The sequence below is a fragment of the Lepidochelys olivacea genome (assembly GCF_965140295.1).
Source record: "Lepidochelys olivacea isolate rLepOli2 genome assembly, chromosome: 4".
In the NCBI taxonomy this organism is placed as follows: domain Eukaryota; kingdom Metazoa; phylum Chordata; order Testudines; family Cheloniidae; genus Lepidochelys; species Lepidochelys olivacea.
In genome coordinates, this window is record NC_140414.1 from 78846045 (window position 1) to 78864761 (window position 18717).

An 18717-nucleotide genomic window follows, 5' to 3' on the forward strand; every position below is an offset into this window, starting at 1 on the left:
AAGTATTTTAAATAAATATTATTGATACTGTTGCTCAAGTGTTCATGTGTGTTTGTAATTTATTTAGTGAGTTATTTGTACCTAATAATAGTTTGGGTTTTGCCTACATATATTTAAAGTTATTAAAAATATTCATTGTATTTTTTTAATTATAGAAGTATGCTAAAGATTAGAGTGTGAAATGTGTTTTGAAATCATCACACTACAACATGATTTTATATAGTATAAAATTTAGCTCTGATAAATTCTAAACATAGTTGCTCCAAATTGAAGGGCCATAATAGAATTGCTCTGGGCTTCCTGAATAGCAGTGACTCTTGTAGTTGTTATAAATCATAAGTATAAATGGCTGCACTTGTATTTTCTTTTAGAATTCTGGTATGCAAAGATCTTAACAGAGTTTTTTTGAGATCTCTAGTTTCCTCACTTCTGGGATATGCACTGCTAAGCCTCAGGACCATCATGCTACTATAAAAAAGATGGTAGCTATTTAGTGCTCAGATATCCACATGAAGATGGAAAGACTATCACCATTTATTATGGAAAACTTCTGTTGCTTTGAACAATGATTCTCTATTGATCTACATATGCTGCTACCTGGAAATTGCATTGGAGAAAGGACGGCTGCGGAACTCATGCTCTGTTTTAATATTGTTTAATAAACATGCTGTGTTTTGTTCAGGTGAAGTCTGCATTAACTCACAGCTGGAAAATGCATACAGATCATTAATTTAAAGAATTTTTACCTTTACCTATAGCACTTGCATCTAAATGTATATATTTTAGTAAAGTTTACAACATGCAGTGTGACAGCTATGATACAACACAAAACCTCCTGTAGTTCCACTGAACCCTTACCAGAACAATGAAATTCTGGATGATGTGCAATTTTCTGCTTTGTTTTCTGAGCTGTGAGGAGAAACAAGTGAGATGGCATCTTAAAACTAAGAATGCAGCATCTCTCTATGTTCAGTGAGGCATGATTGATATAAAACTCTGAACATTACTTCAATGATGAGCTACCTTCACTTTAAGAAAAATGTGTGAAAGTAATATTATCGTTGTTTACCCTGTCCCACATGCCGCTAGATGTGGTGGTTTATCAGGTTCTCGCTGTCCTCTAAAACTTGCTTTTATTGCTGTGTGGTTCTTTGGTTTCTCCTTACCTGTAGCCCTTCATTGATGGAAATAATCCCCATGCTCAAACTACCTGTTTTCCCAGTAATTATCAGTGACGGAATTTCTTTTGCATTTGCAATGTCCCATACATTTTCACACTCTCTTGATCAAACTTCAGCCAGCACTGTACAACCAGACATAGCTATTTGCCTGAATTCAATCGTGGACCTTCTCTTCTAATGTGTGCATTGATTGCATTGTAATGTTTGTAAAGTGCTTTGAAAACGAAGTATTACGTTAAGTGGCACCATCCTACTGATGGAAATAGAGTAAGTTAAATTCAGTAAGATAGTAAGTAGGATGCCCAAAATGTGGATGTATTTAAGCTTCTATTGCAGGGGTTCTCAAACTGGGGATCAAGGGGTTGCAAGGTTATTACATGGGGGGTTGTGAGTTGTCAGCCTCCACCCCAAACCCCGCTTTGCCTCCAGCATTTATAAAGGTGTTAAATATATTTTAAAAAATAGTTTTAATGTATAGGGGGTCGCACTCCGAGGCTTGCTATGTGAAAGGGGTCACCACTACAAAAGTCTGAGAAACCCTGTTCTATTGCATCTTAATCATGTTACACACGACAAGGTTTGAAATATCTTCTTTGGTACTTGACAGGGGTGAGTGGAAACTTTCCTTGGTGCAAGAGGGAGCCAAAAGCCTAAGTTTTGACAGAAGCTAAACTTCCAGGCTTAAGCTTTTGTTCTTAAAAAATAAAACATTGTTTCTGGCTCTTAATACTGTGGCAATTATAACCTCCTGCATGAGAGAGGATGTGGTGCTGTCTTTTTGAATCTGCAGCTTGCAGAGCCTTCCCCAACCAGCAGTAGAAGAAGGAATTTGGTGAATTTTACAGAAGTGGTAAATTTTACTGCCACATTCAGAATGCTGTATGAAGATGTGACAGTGACAATTGTCAGTTTTGCTGCTACTGCTTTGGAAAGTTGTGAGCAGCAGAGGCAAGCATAGTGTAATTCAGGTAGAACCTGGAAGAGAAAGGAGAGATCTTGTCTCTCCACACCTTGCTGATAGATGGCAGGACAGGGCTTCAAGCTTTTCAGCCATCCCTAGGTTTCAGCAGGTCTTATTTGCATCTGCTGAGATTCTTAACGGTTTGTTGTCTCTGAACTCTACTCAGGGCTTCTCTTTTTTGCATAGTTTGATCAGGCGCTGGGAAAACCAGTGAATGAGGGACAGGTAAACTGAGACTTTCTAAAAAAAAATTGCATCTGTCCTGCAGCTGGTCATTGTACAACTATTTGGTGCAAGTCACTTAATATGCATAATTGATTAATTGAATACACATTTATTATCATTTGCATATAGTCCAGCAAACACTGACCCACTAGGTACAAGATTACCAACATACAAGAATACAATCATCCAACCATTATAGATGGCAAAGTTTCTGAACATATTTTGTATTTGATACAAAGTTGTCATGTAAGTGAAGTATGGTTGTCTATTAGCATTAAAAAATTCGCTATTGCCTATGTAATTTTCATAAAATGACTACTGCAGAAAGTGTCATTGAAAAAGAATAGCACAAGAGAACTATATTAAAGTTTTATATTTTGCACTAGATATTTTCACACTTTTCCATATGATTAACTTGGTAGCTCTAGGAATTACCATATGTTAATGAAAAGAAATGTTTAATACTTATCGCAAACAGCTTTCATTAAACTAGCATAGGTGTACATGCTTAGAAGGCTAGTCTCTGTGTCTAATTACATACCTGTCTTTTCCTAAAGGCCTATATTAAAGATAGGGAACTAGCATTTTAAGATACTACTGCGATGTGCTATAGTTCAAATGAGACCTGATTCAGGGCCCATTGCCTTCCAAAGATTTTTGGATCAGGCTCATCAACAGAAGCTGTTTTATTGAATATATACATTATAGCAGCTGTGTACTAAACACAAAAAGTGCAAAGATGAGTTTAAATAAGGGCCCATTATGGATAACTGTATTTTGTGAATTTAGAGTCCAGTTGTGTTTCCATGAAAGCTAATGGGAGTCTTGCTATTGACCTCAAAAGGATTAACAAGCTTTTTAGACCAAGATTTTCAAAAATAGATGTAAAAAGTTAGGGTCCTCAAACCTTATTTAGGCACCTAAATAAGTGACCAGATTTTCAAAAGTGCTGAACATAGAGTAGCTCCCACTGATTTCAGTTACTTTTTGTGAAAGTAATGAAGACTTATTGATATGAAACTTCAGTACAGTGAACTGCGACTAAAGGCCTCAATGGGTGTAAAATAGTGTAGTGAGGTGCTATACTGCCTTATAGCAGCTGAGAATTTGACCCTTAATCTGTGAGAGATGGAATGACACCACCAGATCTTTTATGAGACTGTCTGGGTTGGCAGATCAGCACAGTGAATTAAAGAGGTTCTACTGCACCCCTCTTCTTAAATCCTTCTAATGAAAACAAATGTTGTTACTAAGTTGGAAAGGAGAGCTTTACCATTAAATCTTCAAAACATGGTTTCTTCTATTTATAGACAGGGAAACATATACTACTTGGTACATTAAGGCTCTGCACTCTAGTGCTGTAGAAAGGAATAGATTTTCTGTGACAACATCGTTAATCTCCTGTTGTGACGTCCTCTGTGTGTCTTCTTACTGGGACACATGATGCTCATCATTGATTGTTGCAAGGGATCACGAAAGAGATCTTTGGTCCAAAGAAAATACCTCTGAAAGAAATTATCAGGTATTTCAGTTGTAATTTATGATAACCTTATCATAAGTTCTAAAATGAAACCCATCTACAACTGCTTTGCTGTTTTTGTGTATGTTTTTAAAAAAATAAAAATACAAACCTGAAGAAGTGCACAGGCTTCAGTGTCAGTAGAAACTAAACTGCTGATGGGTGGAAATCCTAGCTCCACTAAAGTCAATGGCAAAACTCCCAGGCACCACAGTGGGGCTAGGATTTCACCCCAGTGGCATAATTTCAGTTTTAGTGAGATAAATTCTAAAAAAGATGCATAGGAAATGTGCACATATACAGTTAAATGAGGCTTGTACTGAGCTCCAAGGTGGGGTCTTTTGTGGTATCTTTTGTATTGTAGTCTAGTAAAAGCTTTCTTTATCTAAGGTTTCAGAGTAGCAGCCGTGTTAGTCTGTATTTGCAAAAAGAAAAGGAGTACTAGTGGCACCTTAGAGACTAACCAATTTATTTGAGCATAAGCTTTCGTGAGCTACAGCATCCGATGAAGCGAGCTGTAGCTCACGAAAGCTCACAAAAGCTTATGCTCAGATAAATTGGTTAGTCTCTAAGGTGCCACTAGTACTCCTTTTCTTTCTTTATGTAAGATTTTGAAGACTTATGGTGAGTTAGCAAGCAAATACTGTGCCTTATCTAGGTACCTGCAGTGATTTTGGAGAGAATGGAAAATATGAAAAGTTGCTCTTATTTATTTATGAAAGTTGCTGTTAAACCATGCCCCCTAGTTTAAAAGGAAGTAGGTTGCTGGCAGAGTGACTTTGGAATTCATTCCCACATAGCCTGATTTATTAACCCTTCAGGCATGCTGAAAAGCTCCTCTTTAGGACATTTCAGGAGAGGGTGAGTTGAGAAATACAGGTGATCAGTGCAGGGATCATCCAGGTTACTGTGGCATAGTAAGGCCAGCCTAATATGATTTTATTCTTTGTAGGTTTTAGTTATCCTAGAGCACGGGTTCTCAAACTGGGGGTCAGGACCCCTCAGGGGGTTGTGAGGTTATTACATGGGGGTCAGAAGCTGTCAGCCTCCACCCCAAAACCCGCTTTGCATCCAGCATTTATAATGGTGTAAAATATATAAAAACATGTTTTTAATTTATAAGGGGGGGGTTGCACTCAGAGGCTTGCTGTGTGAAAGGGGTCACCAGTACAAAAGTTTGAGAACCACTGTCCTAGAGCACGTGGAGAAAAGGGTATGGCCTTTAACGTTGAATGAAATAATTAAATATTTGTTAGGAAGTACTCTTACAAAGGAATGAAATTGGATACTAGTAGTATAGGGAAAAATATGCCATTATAAACCTAATGAATAGAGCTGAGTGAAGGATGGAAATTCTGTGATTTTGAAATTTGGCTTCATTCAGAATTGGGGGAGAAATCTGAAAATGGTGACATTCTCCCAAAGCAAATTCAGGGGAAAAATTGTTTCCATTTTTTAAAATTTTTATTATATAGTATAAAAAACAAAGATTTTGAAATGAAGTAACTAAAAAAACAAACAAACAAATAAAATGTTTCATTCCAAAAATGTTTGGACATTTGTCAGAATTTTTCCCTGAAATATAATTTTGGTGAAATTGACATGATTTCACAAATCATTTAGCTTTTGACTGAGTTGTTCCACTACAGTTTTTCCAACATGCTTTGCTAACGAACATTGAGAGTATTTGTCACTATCCTTCATTGTTAATGTTCAACATTGTCTATAACACTACAAGTAGAGGTGGGAGAAGTGTTGGGGTTTTAAGGTGACCCCTGAATCCTTTTCAATTAATCTTTTTTCCCCATTCACTTTTCTGCAGACTTTTTATTGTAAATGTCTCTCTTGCAGTTCAGCTTATCTAGATGAAATATCTATACCCACTAATATACAGAGGCAATGACATATTTTGCCATGCAGCAAGAACCTCAGGGCTTTCTCATCTCTTTTGAAAAACTGGTTTTCACTAATGGGTGTTGAAATTATTGGCTGAAAATCAAGGGATTAGTCCAAAGACCCCAATTTTTATATGACCTGGGTCAAGTAAGTAAAGAACAAGGGGCAAAATTCAGCCTAGTATAAACTCACTGAAGTAAATCATGTTACATCAGGTCCGTAGTGGGATGTGTGATTTAATACTTTAAGCAAACACAATGTCAATCTTCCCCTTTACTTTAAAAAAGCAAATGAAGTGATAAAAGAAAATGGCTGAGTCTTGGTCTAACTTCTAAGCTTGATAAAATGTTTAATTTCTTTGAAATGGAAGCTGATTCGTTAAGTAGTAGTCCATACTATAATGAACGCTTGTTAAATCCATATAAACATGTAAAATTGTATGTAACAGAAAGTTGCCTTACTTTGGGCAGCAGAGTAATTCACTAAAATTGCAGTAACAGATCATCTCACAGCTTTGCCCTTCCCAAAAGTGGTCTTGAAGATTTCCATCAATGCGTCGAAGACTGGCCACACCCTCTGGGATGCTGTGACAGTTGCGATCTTTTAGCACTTTCTTGTAACAAGAAAGTCGACTGAAAGGCATCATGTTAGTACCAAGCAGCATGCTCAGCAAAACAAGAGCTGATAGAATCTTCATTTTCATCATTCCAAAGCTTGCTTTTGACAGGAGTGCTAATGAGAAAAGAGGCACATTAGACATGTATTGATGCTGAATAGATCAGTTTTTGTGCAGATTGCTTAATTCATTTCTCTAGCTTGAATCCAGTTTATCCTGAGGATTTTTGGGAGTTGGACCTGTGTGCTGGAGAGGATTATTTCCCAGGAGATAGAAGGTATTGCTATTTCACTGTTGTGGAGTTTAATTTCACAGCCCTCTCTGCACCCTATTCTTATTTTCATGAATGGAGCCTTTTGTTGCTGGCAGTTTCTTTTGCTTTTCTCCTTCAGGAAATTGCTTTGAGAGGATTTGACCAGCTCACTGGTATGAATGTCTACTTTCATGTAGTTGTATATCTTTGGAGCATAATAACATTAACAAAGCAGTGTGGAAATGTTCAGGTACATTTCCCCAGTTTCTGGATGTTTTTTTGGCTCTTTTAAATCATTACAAAAGTATAATGACTCTACTGAAGTCGTTTCATCCTTATTCTATCTATTTCTCCCAAATGTGGTAGAAACTACATGCTAGCATGACCTACTAAATGTATTATAATCATAGAATATGGGGGTTGGAAGAGGCCTCAGAACTCCAACCCCTTGCTCAAAGCAGGACCAACCCCAACCCCACCCAGGGCTCTATCAAGCTGGGCCTTAAAAACCTCTAAGGATGGAGATTCCACCAGCTCCCTAGGTAACCCTTTCCAGTGCTTCACCACCCTCTTCTCCCACTGCAACTTGAGACCATTGCCAGGGTCAATCAGAGGAGGGGCCAGGAGGGCCATTTGGCCTGGGCCTCTGTCAAGGTTCCTCCCCCACTCTGAACTCTAGGGTACAGATGTGGGGACCTGCATGAGAAACCTCCTAAACTTAACTTTACCAGCTTAGGTCAAAATTTCCCCAAGGTACAAAATATTCCACCCGTTGTCCTTGGACTGGCCGCTACCACCACCAAACTAATACTGGTTACTGGGGAAGAGCTGTTTGGACGCGTCCTTCCCCCAAAAATACTTCCCAAAACCTTGCACCCCACTTCCTGGACAAGGTTTGGTAAAAAGCCTCACCAATTTGCCTAGGTGACTACAGACCCAGACCCTTGGATCTTAAGAACAATGAACAATCCTCCCAACACTTGCACCCCCCCTTTCCTGGGAAATGTTGGATAAAAAGCCTCACCAATTTGCATAGGTGACCACAGACCCAAACCCTTGGATCTGAGAACAATGAAAAAGCATTCAGTTTCTTACAAGAAGATTTTTAATAAAAATAGAAGTAAATAGAAATGAAGAAATCCCCCCTGTAAAATCAGGATGGTAGATATCTTACAGGGTAATTAGATTCAAAAACATAGAGAACCCCTCTAGGCAAAACCTTAAGTTACAAAAAAGACACACAGACAGAAATAGTTATTCTATTCAGCACAATTCTTTTCTCAGCCATTTAAAGAAATCATAATCTAACACATACCTAGCTAGATTACTTACTAAAAGTTCTAAGACTCCATTCCTGTTCTGTCCCTGGCCAAGACGACTACAGACAGACCCAGACCCTTTGTTTCTCTCTCTCCTCCCAGCTTTTGAAAGTATCTTGTCTCCTCATTGGTCATTTTGGTCAGGTGCCAGCGAGGTTACCTTTAGCTTCTTAACCCTTTACAGGTGAGAGGAGCTTTCCCCTGGCCAGGAGGGATTTCAAAGGGGTTTACCCTTTCCTTTATATTTATGACAGCCTCAAGCTCAAAAGGGGTCTCAAATTTAGACACTTGTTATTTTTTTTGCATTTGATAAGTTTCACAACATGTTTTTATGCACATCCCTATCGGACCAAAATATGACACTCTCTCAGCTTAAAACTGCAAATTTAAGCAAGAAAGAGATGTGATTTGGTAATAGATATAATTTTTTTGTTAACTGATATAGATTTTTGTCATACTAAAGAGTTAAAAATGTTCATAAATATTAGTACAGATATATCAGTTCTGATGGCACAAGATTAGACCATGATGAACGTGTCCTCTCAGATCAGCTGATTATATAAACAAACCACTACTAGTGGCTGTTGCTGGATCAAGTGTGTGTTGAAAGGTAGAGAATTGTTACATTTTAGTGTCTTTATAGTTTTATGTCAAGTTGACTAAGGAATTATTTATGTGTGAGAACGCCTCATTATTATCTTCATACGGTATCTAAAAGAGGAGACTGGTTGGTTGGTTGAGCCTTAGCTTGGACGTCATCATAGGCTTTCGTAGTCTATAGGCCCAGATTCAAGGTGAACATTTGTGAGGACAATCTTGTACAGTGAGTTTCATGAGGACACACGTTTGAAGTTTTTGGACATTATCCCTCTGTCTGTATCCATGTCTGTGTTTATTATATGTATGTCATCCCTTTGTCTTCAGCTCAGCCTGTTATATTATACCTTGCATGCTTTAGTTTTGATTCAGTGATAAGGATAATTGCATGTCTGACTGTTTCATTTTGTGTTAAATAGTATTCCTTTGTTTTGTGTCTTTTCGGCATTTGTGTACCATTCACCATTTGTGTGAATCTCACTGCACAGGCTCGAACTGAACTTCAGTCTATTCAGAAGCACATGTCCAAATTTGAATGCATTTTGATGTCATCTTTGTGGACGAAGCTACTTACAATGATCCACCAAACTAATCTGGTAATTGAAGCACGCAATGCTATACTTGATGTTGAGAGGGATAACATTGAAAGTCTTATCAATGACATTCAACAGATTCATGAACAATGGGATACAATCCTGAGTCCATATTAGTAGCACAGAATATTGGCATTTCATCTGAGTTCTCCACCAAATGCAACTTACCTACTGAATCCGATGCCGAGCAGCATTATAGGGTCAATGTCTTCCTTGTCATCATTGACTCTATTCAATCAGGTCTTACACGTCGATTTGAGTCACAGTGACTAATTTGTACCCTTTTGGGGATTCTTTGGCAGTTCAACAGACTGAGTAATGAAGATCTACTTTCTCCAGCTGAACAATTTCAGCAACAGTACAACAAAGAAATCTCAAAAGATCTCAGTGATGAGGTCATCTTCCTCAGACGAATATATTCCATGAACTTTAAATTGGATTGCAAGCCAAGGGAATTGCTTCAAGAAATACTTGAACTTGGACTCTATGGGGTGTTTCCTATTATCACAATTGCACTGCGTAGTTTTGTCATTTTTGTAAGTTTGCCTGGTGAATGCACCTTTAATGTGTTGAAACAGGTAAAGAACTATCATGGTTCAACTATGGGACAAGAGTGTTTGAATGGGTTCGCCATGCTTAATATCAACTGTGACGTTGCACAGATTGCTAGATTTTTCCTCAATAATTAGTGCATTTTCACAGAAAAAGGCTAGAAAAGCATTTGTTAAATAAAAAAATATTCAAATTATGTCTCACTCTTTTTTTGGTGTCTTATTTTGTTTTCATTTGTCATTTTTTATTTTTATTATGGCTAGGGGCCCCAAAAGTTGGAAGTGGCCAAGGCTGCTCTGGACTTCTGAGAGGGTCTGACCATTGCTCCTTGTTCTGTCATCTGCCACTACTGAGAACAGCTTAGCTCCATCCTCTTTGGAAACCCCTTCAGGTAGTTGAAGGCTGGTATCAAATCCCCCCTCACTCTTCTCTTCTGCAGACTAAATAAGCCCAGTTCCCTTAGCCCCTCTCATAAATCATGTGCCTCAGCCCCCTAACCATTTTCATTGTCCTCTGTTGGACTCTCTCCAATTTGTCCACATCCTTTCTGCAGTAGGGGTCCCAAAACCAGACACAATACTCCAGATAATCACTTCCCTCGATCTGCTGTCAATGATCCTACTAATGCAGCCGAATATGCCGTTAGTCTTCTTGGCAAAAAGGGCACACTGTTGACTCATATCCAGTTTCTCATCCACTGTAATCCCCAGGTCCTTTTCTGCTGAACTGCCACTTAGCCAGTCAGTCCACAGCCTGTAGCAGTGCATGGGATTCTTCTGTCCTAAGTGCAGAACGGGAAGGGGAAATTTTGTTGACTTAGTCCAACTGCAGACTTCTGGACAGGACTGGTTTTACTTTTCAAGAAAGTGAAGGGCCAAGCATAGCAGAGGGAGTTCAGGCTCTTCACAGCACTAACAGTGCACCTGTGTTCTGACTTCCAACACTGCCTGCTATTCTAATCCAGCAGTTCCATGGAACAGAGACTACTGAACGTGTCACACAGCGGGAGTTGGAGAAGAATATCCAACTTGCATTCATTTGTAAATTAGGCCAGGATCTGAGCTGTGGCTCAGCCTGGTTTTCAGCAGCAAAATATTGAAGTGTGGAGAGACAATGTTTGTTTACATTTCTTTTAGCTTGATATGAAGATTCCAGTCCCTCTCTAGATTTAAAGAGTGGCTCTACTCTGATAACTGACCCAGACAAATATTGCACCTTTTCACTCAACAGATTTGATTCTTGTATGTATTCCTACTTATACCTACTCTACAGTCAAATAGGATTTTGTTTCTTTTTGGTCTTAACACTATAAACCCAACTCAGCTAAGAGACTATGAGCTGGATTCTAGGCTCTCTTGTGTAGCTGGAGAATTGAATGCAAAACCTGAAGACTGTGGGACAAATGGGGGTACAATTTGACCTCTAGAATATTTATAATGTATGATGATGACGATCAAGGAAAGAACCCGTTTGACTCTCAGATCTCAGGTCGAGGTTGCAGGATTGATAGCAGGGGGAAAAGGGGAAGTCTTTTGTAAACTAAGCATATTTGATATGGAAATCACTTAGACATGTAACTGTGCCATGCTATTTTTTACAGTCACTTTTCAGAGAAGGACCACATGTTAAAACACAAAACATTATCGGACACACATACTACTTTACCACATTCCTGATTCAATTAATTTTCATAGACAGTTACATTGATATTTCCACCCTGCTAATCCTTCACCCATTTTGACAAATTATCTGCACAAAACATCAGCGATATAACTGCCTAAGAAAATCAGTTTCTGGAGACATGAGCCCATTTAGAAAAAACATTAACATTATAGGGTTAAAACTGGTGTTATTAGTTTAATACTAATCATGGGCACCTGTCAGGGTTCCCTCCCCACTCTGAGCTCTGGGATACAAATGTGGGGACCCACATGAAAGACCCCCCAAGCTTATTTCTACCAGCTTAGGTTAAAACTTCCCCAAGGTACAAATCCTTCTTTGTCTTTGGATGGGTACTGCTGCCACCACCAAGTGAGTTAGACAAAGATTCAGGAAAAGGACCACTTGGAGTTCCTGTTTCCCTAAAATATCCCCCCAAGCCCTTTCACTCCCTTTCCTGGGGAGGCTTAAGAATAATATACCAACCAGATAGGTTAACAAGGTAAGCACAGATCAGCCCCTTGGGTTTTTAGGACACTAAAAACCAATCAATCAGGTTCTTAAAAACAGAACTTTATTATAAAAACAGCACCTCTGCAAAGTCAGGATAGAAGGTAATTTTACAGGGTAATCAGATTCAAAACACAGAGGATTCCCCTCTAAAGTTACAAAAAACAGGAATAAACCTCCCTCTTAGCACAGGGAAAATTCACAAGCTAAAACAAAAGATACTCTAACACATTTCCTTGCTATTATGTACTATTCTGTAAATTTAGATGTATCATTCAGTAGGAGCTAGATTACTTGCTTGGTCTCTCTCTTTGTCTCCAGAGAGAACGCACAAGCCCAAAACAAAAACCTTCCCCCACAGATTTGAAAGTATCTTCTCCCTTTATTGGTCCTTTTGGTCAGGTGCCAACCAGGTTATCTGAGCTTCTTAACCTTTTACAGGTAAAGGAGGGATTTTATTCTACCCTTAACTGTATGTTTATGACAGCACCTCATTATTCTGATCTTTTACACAAACTTACATGCTTATGCTAACATTATGTACAAAAAAAGTTGGTTTAAAAGTTTTATGTTTTGTCATGAGTACTGTGACCGGGAAAGGCCAGATGGCTATAGTAAAGTAGTGGGAGACAGATATATTAGCCACAGGCTAAACAAATCCCTGGTGCCAGGATAAGCAAATGGTAGCTGCTCCAGGTCAATTAAGACACCTGGGACCAATTAAGATCTTTTCAGGCAGGGAAGATAGCTAGGTTGATTGGGACACCTGAAGCCAATCAGGGGCTGGCTGAAACTAGTTAAAAGCCTCCCAGTTAGTCAGGTGGGTGCATGTGTCAGGAGCTGTAGGATGAAGCTGCACTGTTGGAGAAACTGAGCAGTACAAACAATATCAGGCACAAGGAAGGAGGCCCTGAAGTAAGGGTGAAGTAGATATTGAGGAAGTGGGGGCTGCTGTGGGGAAGTGGCCCAGGGAATTGTATGTGTCCTATTTCCAAAAGGTCAGCTGCCATAGCTGATACTATTAGGGTCCCTGGGCTGGAATCCGGAGTAGAGAGCGGGCCTGGGCTCCCCCCGTCACTCCCCCGAATTAATCACTGAGACTGGGAGACAACAGAGACTGTGCAAGGGAGAGTAGCTACTCCTCACCTTCCTTGCTGGCTTATGATGGAAATGGTTCAGCAGGCTGTGATCCTTGTCTCTAGAGAGAGAAGGGCTACGTGGAGGGTCACAGTGAGCCTCTCAGGCTAGCGAAATCTACCAGGAAGCGTGGGACCCATGGAGACAAGGACAGAGCTTTGTCACAGTATGCATAGTTAAAATAAAAGCAAATGCTTATTTATCTTTTTGTTACAGATGTGAAATTCAATAAACTATTTTTCTGGTTTACATGAAATTTTGCATGCACATTTATCTTGATGAGTAGCGCACTTAATTATTCTTTTAATTTATAAAATGTGTTCTTTAGACCTCAGGGACCATGTCTAATATTTAAAAGATTGCATTATTTTCACTAGTTCTAGCCAATGTGCCAAATAATAATAAATTCCTCTTTCCTTCAAATAAGGTAAACATCAACCCAACTTTGCCTAATGTTGGATTTTGGACTCCAGTAAGATGTATGTTTGTAGGATAGTTTTTATTCTAAATCAGTTTCCCCAGCACTAAACAGTACATAAGTGAATCCTGCTTAAATGAGTTTATAGTCTAAGGAGGATGGCTGTGGACACATTCTACCCTGGTTAGCAAGAAGGGCAGTCTCAAAGTAGTACAAGTATTTTTTAATTTAATATATAATGTAAGCGTTTCATAGAAGAAAAAAAGTGTTAAAGGTGATGATATTGCATGATACTACACTTAAAAAAATATGGGACCTGATTTTGAGAATTGGCCTCTGTTTTTCCAGTCCCAATGTAAATAGTTGTACCATATTTTGTATCTGTTATAAATTGCAGGCACAAATAGTAGATCTTTAAGTATTGAACTATTTGTGTCCGTAAGTCAGATAGATAAGTCTGCTATATGTTGTGGTTGTGCAAAATTGCTCGTACAGAAAGAGTAGTTAGACCAAATCCTGAGTGAAAATTAGGCCCTGATGACAGCATGCAACTCAAAAATAATTCATTTTGTAGATCAGTATGACTAACTTTTTAAAGAAATCCTTATGCTGTGTCCTAAACTTTGTCTCTAGACTGCTAAAGACAGCAGGTTCTAAAGGGCAGGGACCTCAACTGAAAATACCCTGTTGCTGATCCTGGAATGTTGGCTTGCACTTCTAGGTATGAGTATCAAGAACGCCTTACTGGCTCTCAACTGCCACAGGACACATGGCAAGTGGTCTCAGGTAAATCGGTCCCAGATCTTGTAAAATTTCAAAGATAACTACATCTTGAATTGTACCCAGAACTGAACTGGCTGTCTGTGCAGAGTACAAAGCAGAAGTGTGTGGAAGGGCCTGCACAGCTTTGTCCTGCATCAGCTCATGGCCTAAAAAGCCATCCCTTAACAGTGTATTACAATAATGCACTAGAGAGGAGTCTGACATGGATAACTGTGACAAGTTCAGTATCAGTCAGGAAAGGTCATGATCTCCTGATCAACTGTAGACAGAATACTGGACTAGAGGGGACTAGCACTGCATGACAATTCATTTTATGTATGTTATAACCTGTCTGGTATGTCTAATAGTCAAATATTTACCCATTTTTTCTTTTGCACTGAGGCATGTCCTCTTTGAATGCTCTATTTTCACAGATACTAATTTACATAAAACTCTTAATCAGAGCGCTTCCTTCAAAAGGTTTGTCCTGAAGGAGATGCTATCTATTTTCAGATGGAAGACTGTCAAAGGGAGTGTCCAAGATCATGGAGGCTATAGCTTTGTCGATACAGCACTCTATTGTGTAAGGGAAGAGATGGTAGGGGCTTGGCGGAGCTTCTATACAGTACAGTATATGGAATAGCCGCTGACTCACCAACTACTGCTATGAACTCTTCCCTTATACTGCTAAACTAGTACTGTTGAGGTACCCATGAAAGTGGAAAGTTGCATAGCTGATGAAAAGTTGCTGGATGTAGGGAGTGGGTGTGTATGTGGGGAGGGGGTGTGGTGGTGCATTTTACAAAATATAGTTACTCTGCCATCACCAAGTGCAGATAAAATTGTGTTGACACCTATCCAGCCAGTGAAATCTGCTGAACAAATGTCACACAGATGAGTTGAAGAACAGTTACCAGTAAGTAACTTTTCTTTCTGTGATATGTCTATTTCCTGCCTCATTAAAGGGCACCAATGTCAATCATACCAACCTCCAATAGGTGCAGTCTATCAAGACTATTCAGTTTCAAGTTCCAACAGGGATAAAATCTCCTGAAAGTATTTGAAGCAAACTTCCCACATTTGCATAGGTCCTTTTTGATAAAATACTCCATTGATGGCATTTGACATGACATTGATGAAAGAAGTTAAGATGGGGAAATAGTTTCTGTGTCACAAAAATAGCTTTAGTTTTCTGTATGACTGGAAAATAGATAGTCTGAGGGGAAGATTGCTAAATGAGTAAGGAATCAGTAACAGTGAAGTTCCTAAAGTTTTGTTTTGCCAGGCAACTTGGCACTACATATTCTTTGGAATGGTTGGATCCACAGGGAGATTTATTTTTTTAAAAAATTCTCTGCCTCAATGGCCAAGACAAACAGAGCTATGTTTCTTGAGAATATTAATAGTGCTGTAAGTCCCATGCAAGCAGCTGCTGTCAGTAATAAGCACTAGTGGTATGGATAGGCAATAGAAATAAGGAAAAGTGTGAGTGAATGAAACTAAAAATGTAGTTAGATACCTTTTCCTTTAAACCAGTTCCTCATATTTGGAAACAAATGTGTAAGCTATATATGTACTGAACTTTAAATGAACACATTTATAGTTAGTTGTCAAGAATTCTATAGCGTCTCTAGCTACTTCATCTTGAAAATGAAAGATACTTCATTGTAACTGGTTGTCTGTCTTATGGTCCTTTACAGTCATACAGGAGGTATATTCTATATTAACAGACTAATCAATTAAGTTCAAAGTGCAATAATAGTTTTATTACTATGCAGATAATGTATTTAGATATCTTCACAATGGGTGTATAGTTCAAGAGTTAAAAGTAACTCTGTTAGCAACACCATTCAAAGTACAAAATTCCCTTCACATCATTTAGCAGTCATCTGTCAAACCTCCCTAGTCCAAAATACCTCCAAAAGGTGCTGATGACATTTACTGTTCAGACTTGCAGCCATAGGTAATCATTAAACAACATCTGCAGAATTGGGCTATCACTTGATATATGACATACGTGTGAGTTTTAGAATTAAATAAGTTTGAAGAAGCATTGCTCAAAATTAAAAAACAAAACAAAAATCAAAAAACCAAACTTTTTTGCCTGAACAGTCAGTACATTGTGAAGCATGGTAAGGACAGCAGCTACTCCACTGAGGATGAATTCGATGAATTACCTCTTTGTAAAACCCACCACTACCATGCTTCTTTCCAGGAATTGGGTTTTCATGAAAACTCATTTAGTTTCCCTAAAGACAGCAGCTCATTGTGAAAACACTTCTTTTCACATCCACCAGTTTTTGCAATAATAGTGAAAGCATGAAAATAGTGGGCGATAGTGGAAAACTTACTATGAACTGTGATAACATCCAACGTCATAAAGAAGAGTAACATGTTAAAAAGTATTGCTTTTTTGTCTTTAGCTGAATAAATTAAACTGGCTTTATCTCCTCACATCTGTTCTGCAACGCATCATTTGCTCACAGTGAACGTCAACCTTCCCAAAGTGCCTCCTGCACATGCCATTCATCACCTGTAATTTATCTAGCTTTGCATCCTGTAACTAGCATGAGGGGAACAAATAAATGAGGATAATTGCAGGAGCAAGACCTACCTTTCTCTTTTGCTGCTCTCTCTCTCTCTCTCTCTCACTTTCTTGGCAGCTGTATTTTTTTAAATGTACAAGTTGAGAGTGGAAGCTAAAGGAGATGAGGAGAGGGAGGGCTGAAGGGAGGTGCTGTACAAATAACCCTTTGTCTGCCCTGGCTCCTGTCTGCGAGTGACAGTCTCTCTTATCCAGCCAGGAGCCAGGGGGTGGGCTTCTAGAAGTACCTCTCTCCAACCCAGACAAGAAAGAAATGAGCAGCTCTTTTCCAGCAGGAAACAACTAGTCCATACAGGATTCAAAGAGAGGAAGCCTCCTCAGGGAGTAAAATACCTGCAGGGAAAAAATACTTCTTGGAAAGATTTTTTCCTCTCTGTGATGGTGAAGTGTGATTGGAAAAGCATGGAGGATGTGTGTGTGTGTGTGGAGGGAGAGAGAGAGAGAGAGAGAGAGAGAGGGAGGAGGAGGAGGAGGAGGAGGAGGAGGAGGGAGTGAAGCTGCCAGGATCATCTGGATTGGTAGGAGAGCATAGTTTGGTGAACGAATGCATTGTCCTCGCATATTTTCTAGTTGCCCTTTTCTCTTATTTCTTTCATTGTGTCATAAAAATTCCCTCTGGGAGAAGTTTCAGGAACAGCACTGATGATGAGGCAGCAAGACCCAGCAATTGAAACCTATGCAATGTTCACATGAAATAGTTTGCGTCATGCAGGGTTCTGTTGGTTTGTCTGAAATTGACCTGACTGAGAAATGTGGTAATTATTTTAACTGGATTTTTGATCATAGGTGCACTGCCACATCTTCATTGTACTGCGTTTGTTCCTGGCAAAACATTTAATCACGTAATGGCAAAACAACTACTTTGTCAGCCAATAGTTCAGAAACGCGTATTGCGGAATAGTGCAATGGTGTCCTTAAAACCCTTAATTAAGGTATTCAGAGGGGTAGTTAATTTAAATGGAAAGAGGTTTACATATAATTTATGTTATCATCTAATAATAACTAATTTGGGGATAGATTGTTAAGCTTGAAGTGAAGACTCCTGTATTCTAGTCCCAAGTCAGCCACGATGGCCATCTTGGCTCTTTTTTGTGGTTTCGTCAAATCCAGCCACTGTAATTTCTGTCTCCCAGCTGTTTGACACTGGCTGGGTGTCAGATTAGAGTAGATAAAATGGAATTGATGCTTATAGGCAGGCATGAGTTTGCCTTCTGATAAAGGTTTCTAAACCACCTTAGCCATTTCATGTTTTAGTCTTTGAGTCATTTTAGTGCTATTGCTGTTTTTTGACTTTAGGTGTCAGTGGGTTTTCCTCATCTACTACTAGCCCAGAGGTTGCAACATTTCTTTTCTTTTCTGATGTGGAGTTCACCACAGTGATCCATGCCTCAAAACTAGATTATTGTAATGCACTCTATTTGAGGCTGCTCTCACAGAGCACTGGTAATATCAGCAAATGTAGCATGCGCCAAACTGTCTCTTTTTAATGCAGTGAGATGTTATGGCCTGAGTCTCCCTTCCATTGATATAAATCAACAGGAATGCCACTGAAGTAATTGGAGTTACATAGAAGTAATACTGTGATGAGAAGAGAATAAGATCTTGTATGTGCACATAATGCCATTGTTGCACACTGGTTGCCTATTCATGTCTATGTGCAATAGGAGTAATTTTGTTATGAATGGTTTCATTTTGAAAGAGAGCACCTTGTTTTCTGATGTGCTGTCACAAGAAATAAAAATGTACAGTAGTCTTTTTGCTCCCTGTTTCTGGGATTCAGTTCTCTGGTGCTGGTAGCAGTAGGTTCTCAAAGGAGGGTCCAAAGTTCTGGAACATACTTCAATCAACGATCTACCAGAGCCTAGGTTTGATGAATCACAAGCAACCTGTTTGACCAAGTCTTTGGTGGACTGC

General features: G+C 39.0%; 1 protein-coding gene across 3 annotated transcripts; it reads right to left on the reverse strand.

The window, feature by feature from the left end:
* Positions 1–753: 753 nt before the first annotated feature.
* SCRG1 (stimulator of chondrogenesis 1) lies at positions 754–17188 on the reverse strand. Of its 3 annotated transcripts, none has more exons than XM_084625689.1 (3): positions 13028–13118; positions 6244–6514; positions 754–3872 (listed from the first exon to the last, which is right to left on the reverse strand). In XM_084625689.1, the coding sequence occupies exons 2-3, from the start codon at positions 6486–6488 to the stop codon at positions 3818–3820; spliced, it is 300 nt and encodes a 99-aa protein (XP_084481815.1). In that variant the 5' UTR covers positions 6489–6514; positions 13028–13118; the 3' UTR covers positions 754–3817. The 3 variants fall into 3 exon arrangements, with proteins under 3 accessions (XP_084481815.1, XP_084481814.1, XP_084481813.1); XM_084625688.1 differs by lacking the exon at positions 13028–13118 and adding an exon at positions 7984–8004; XM_084625687.1 differs by lacking the exon at positions 13028–13118 and adding an exon at positions 16813–17188 and having other exon boundaries at positions 755–3872.
* Positions 17189–18717: the final 1529 nt, after the last annotated feature.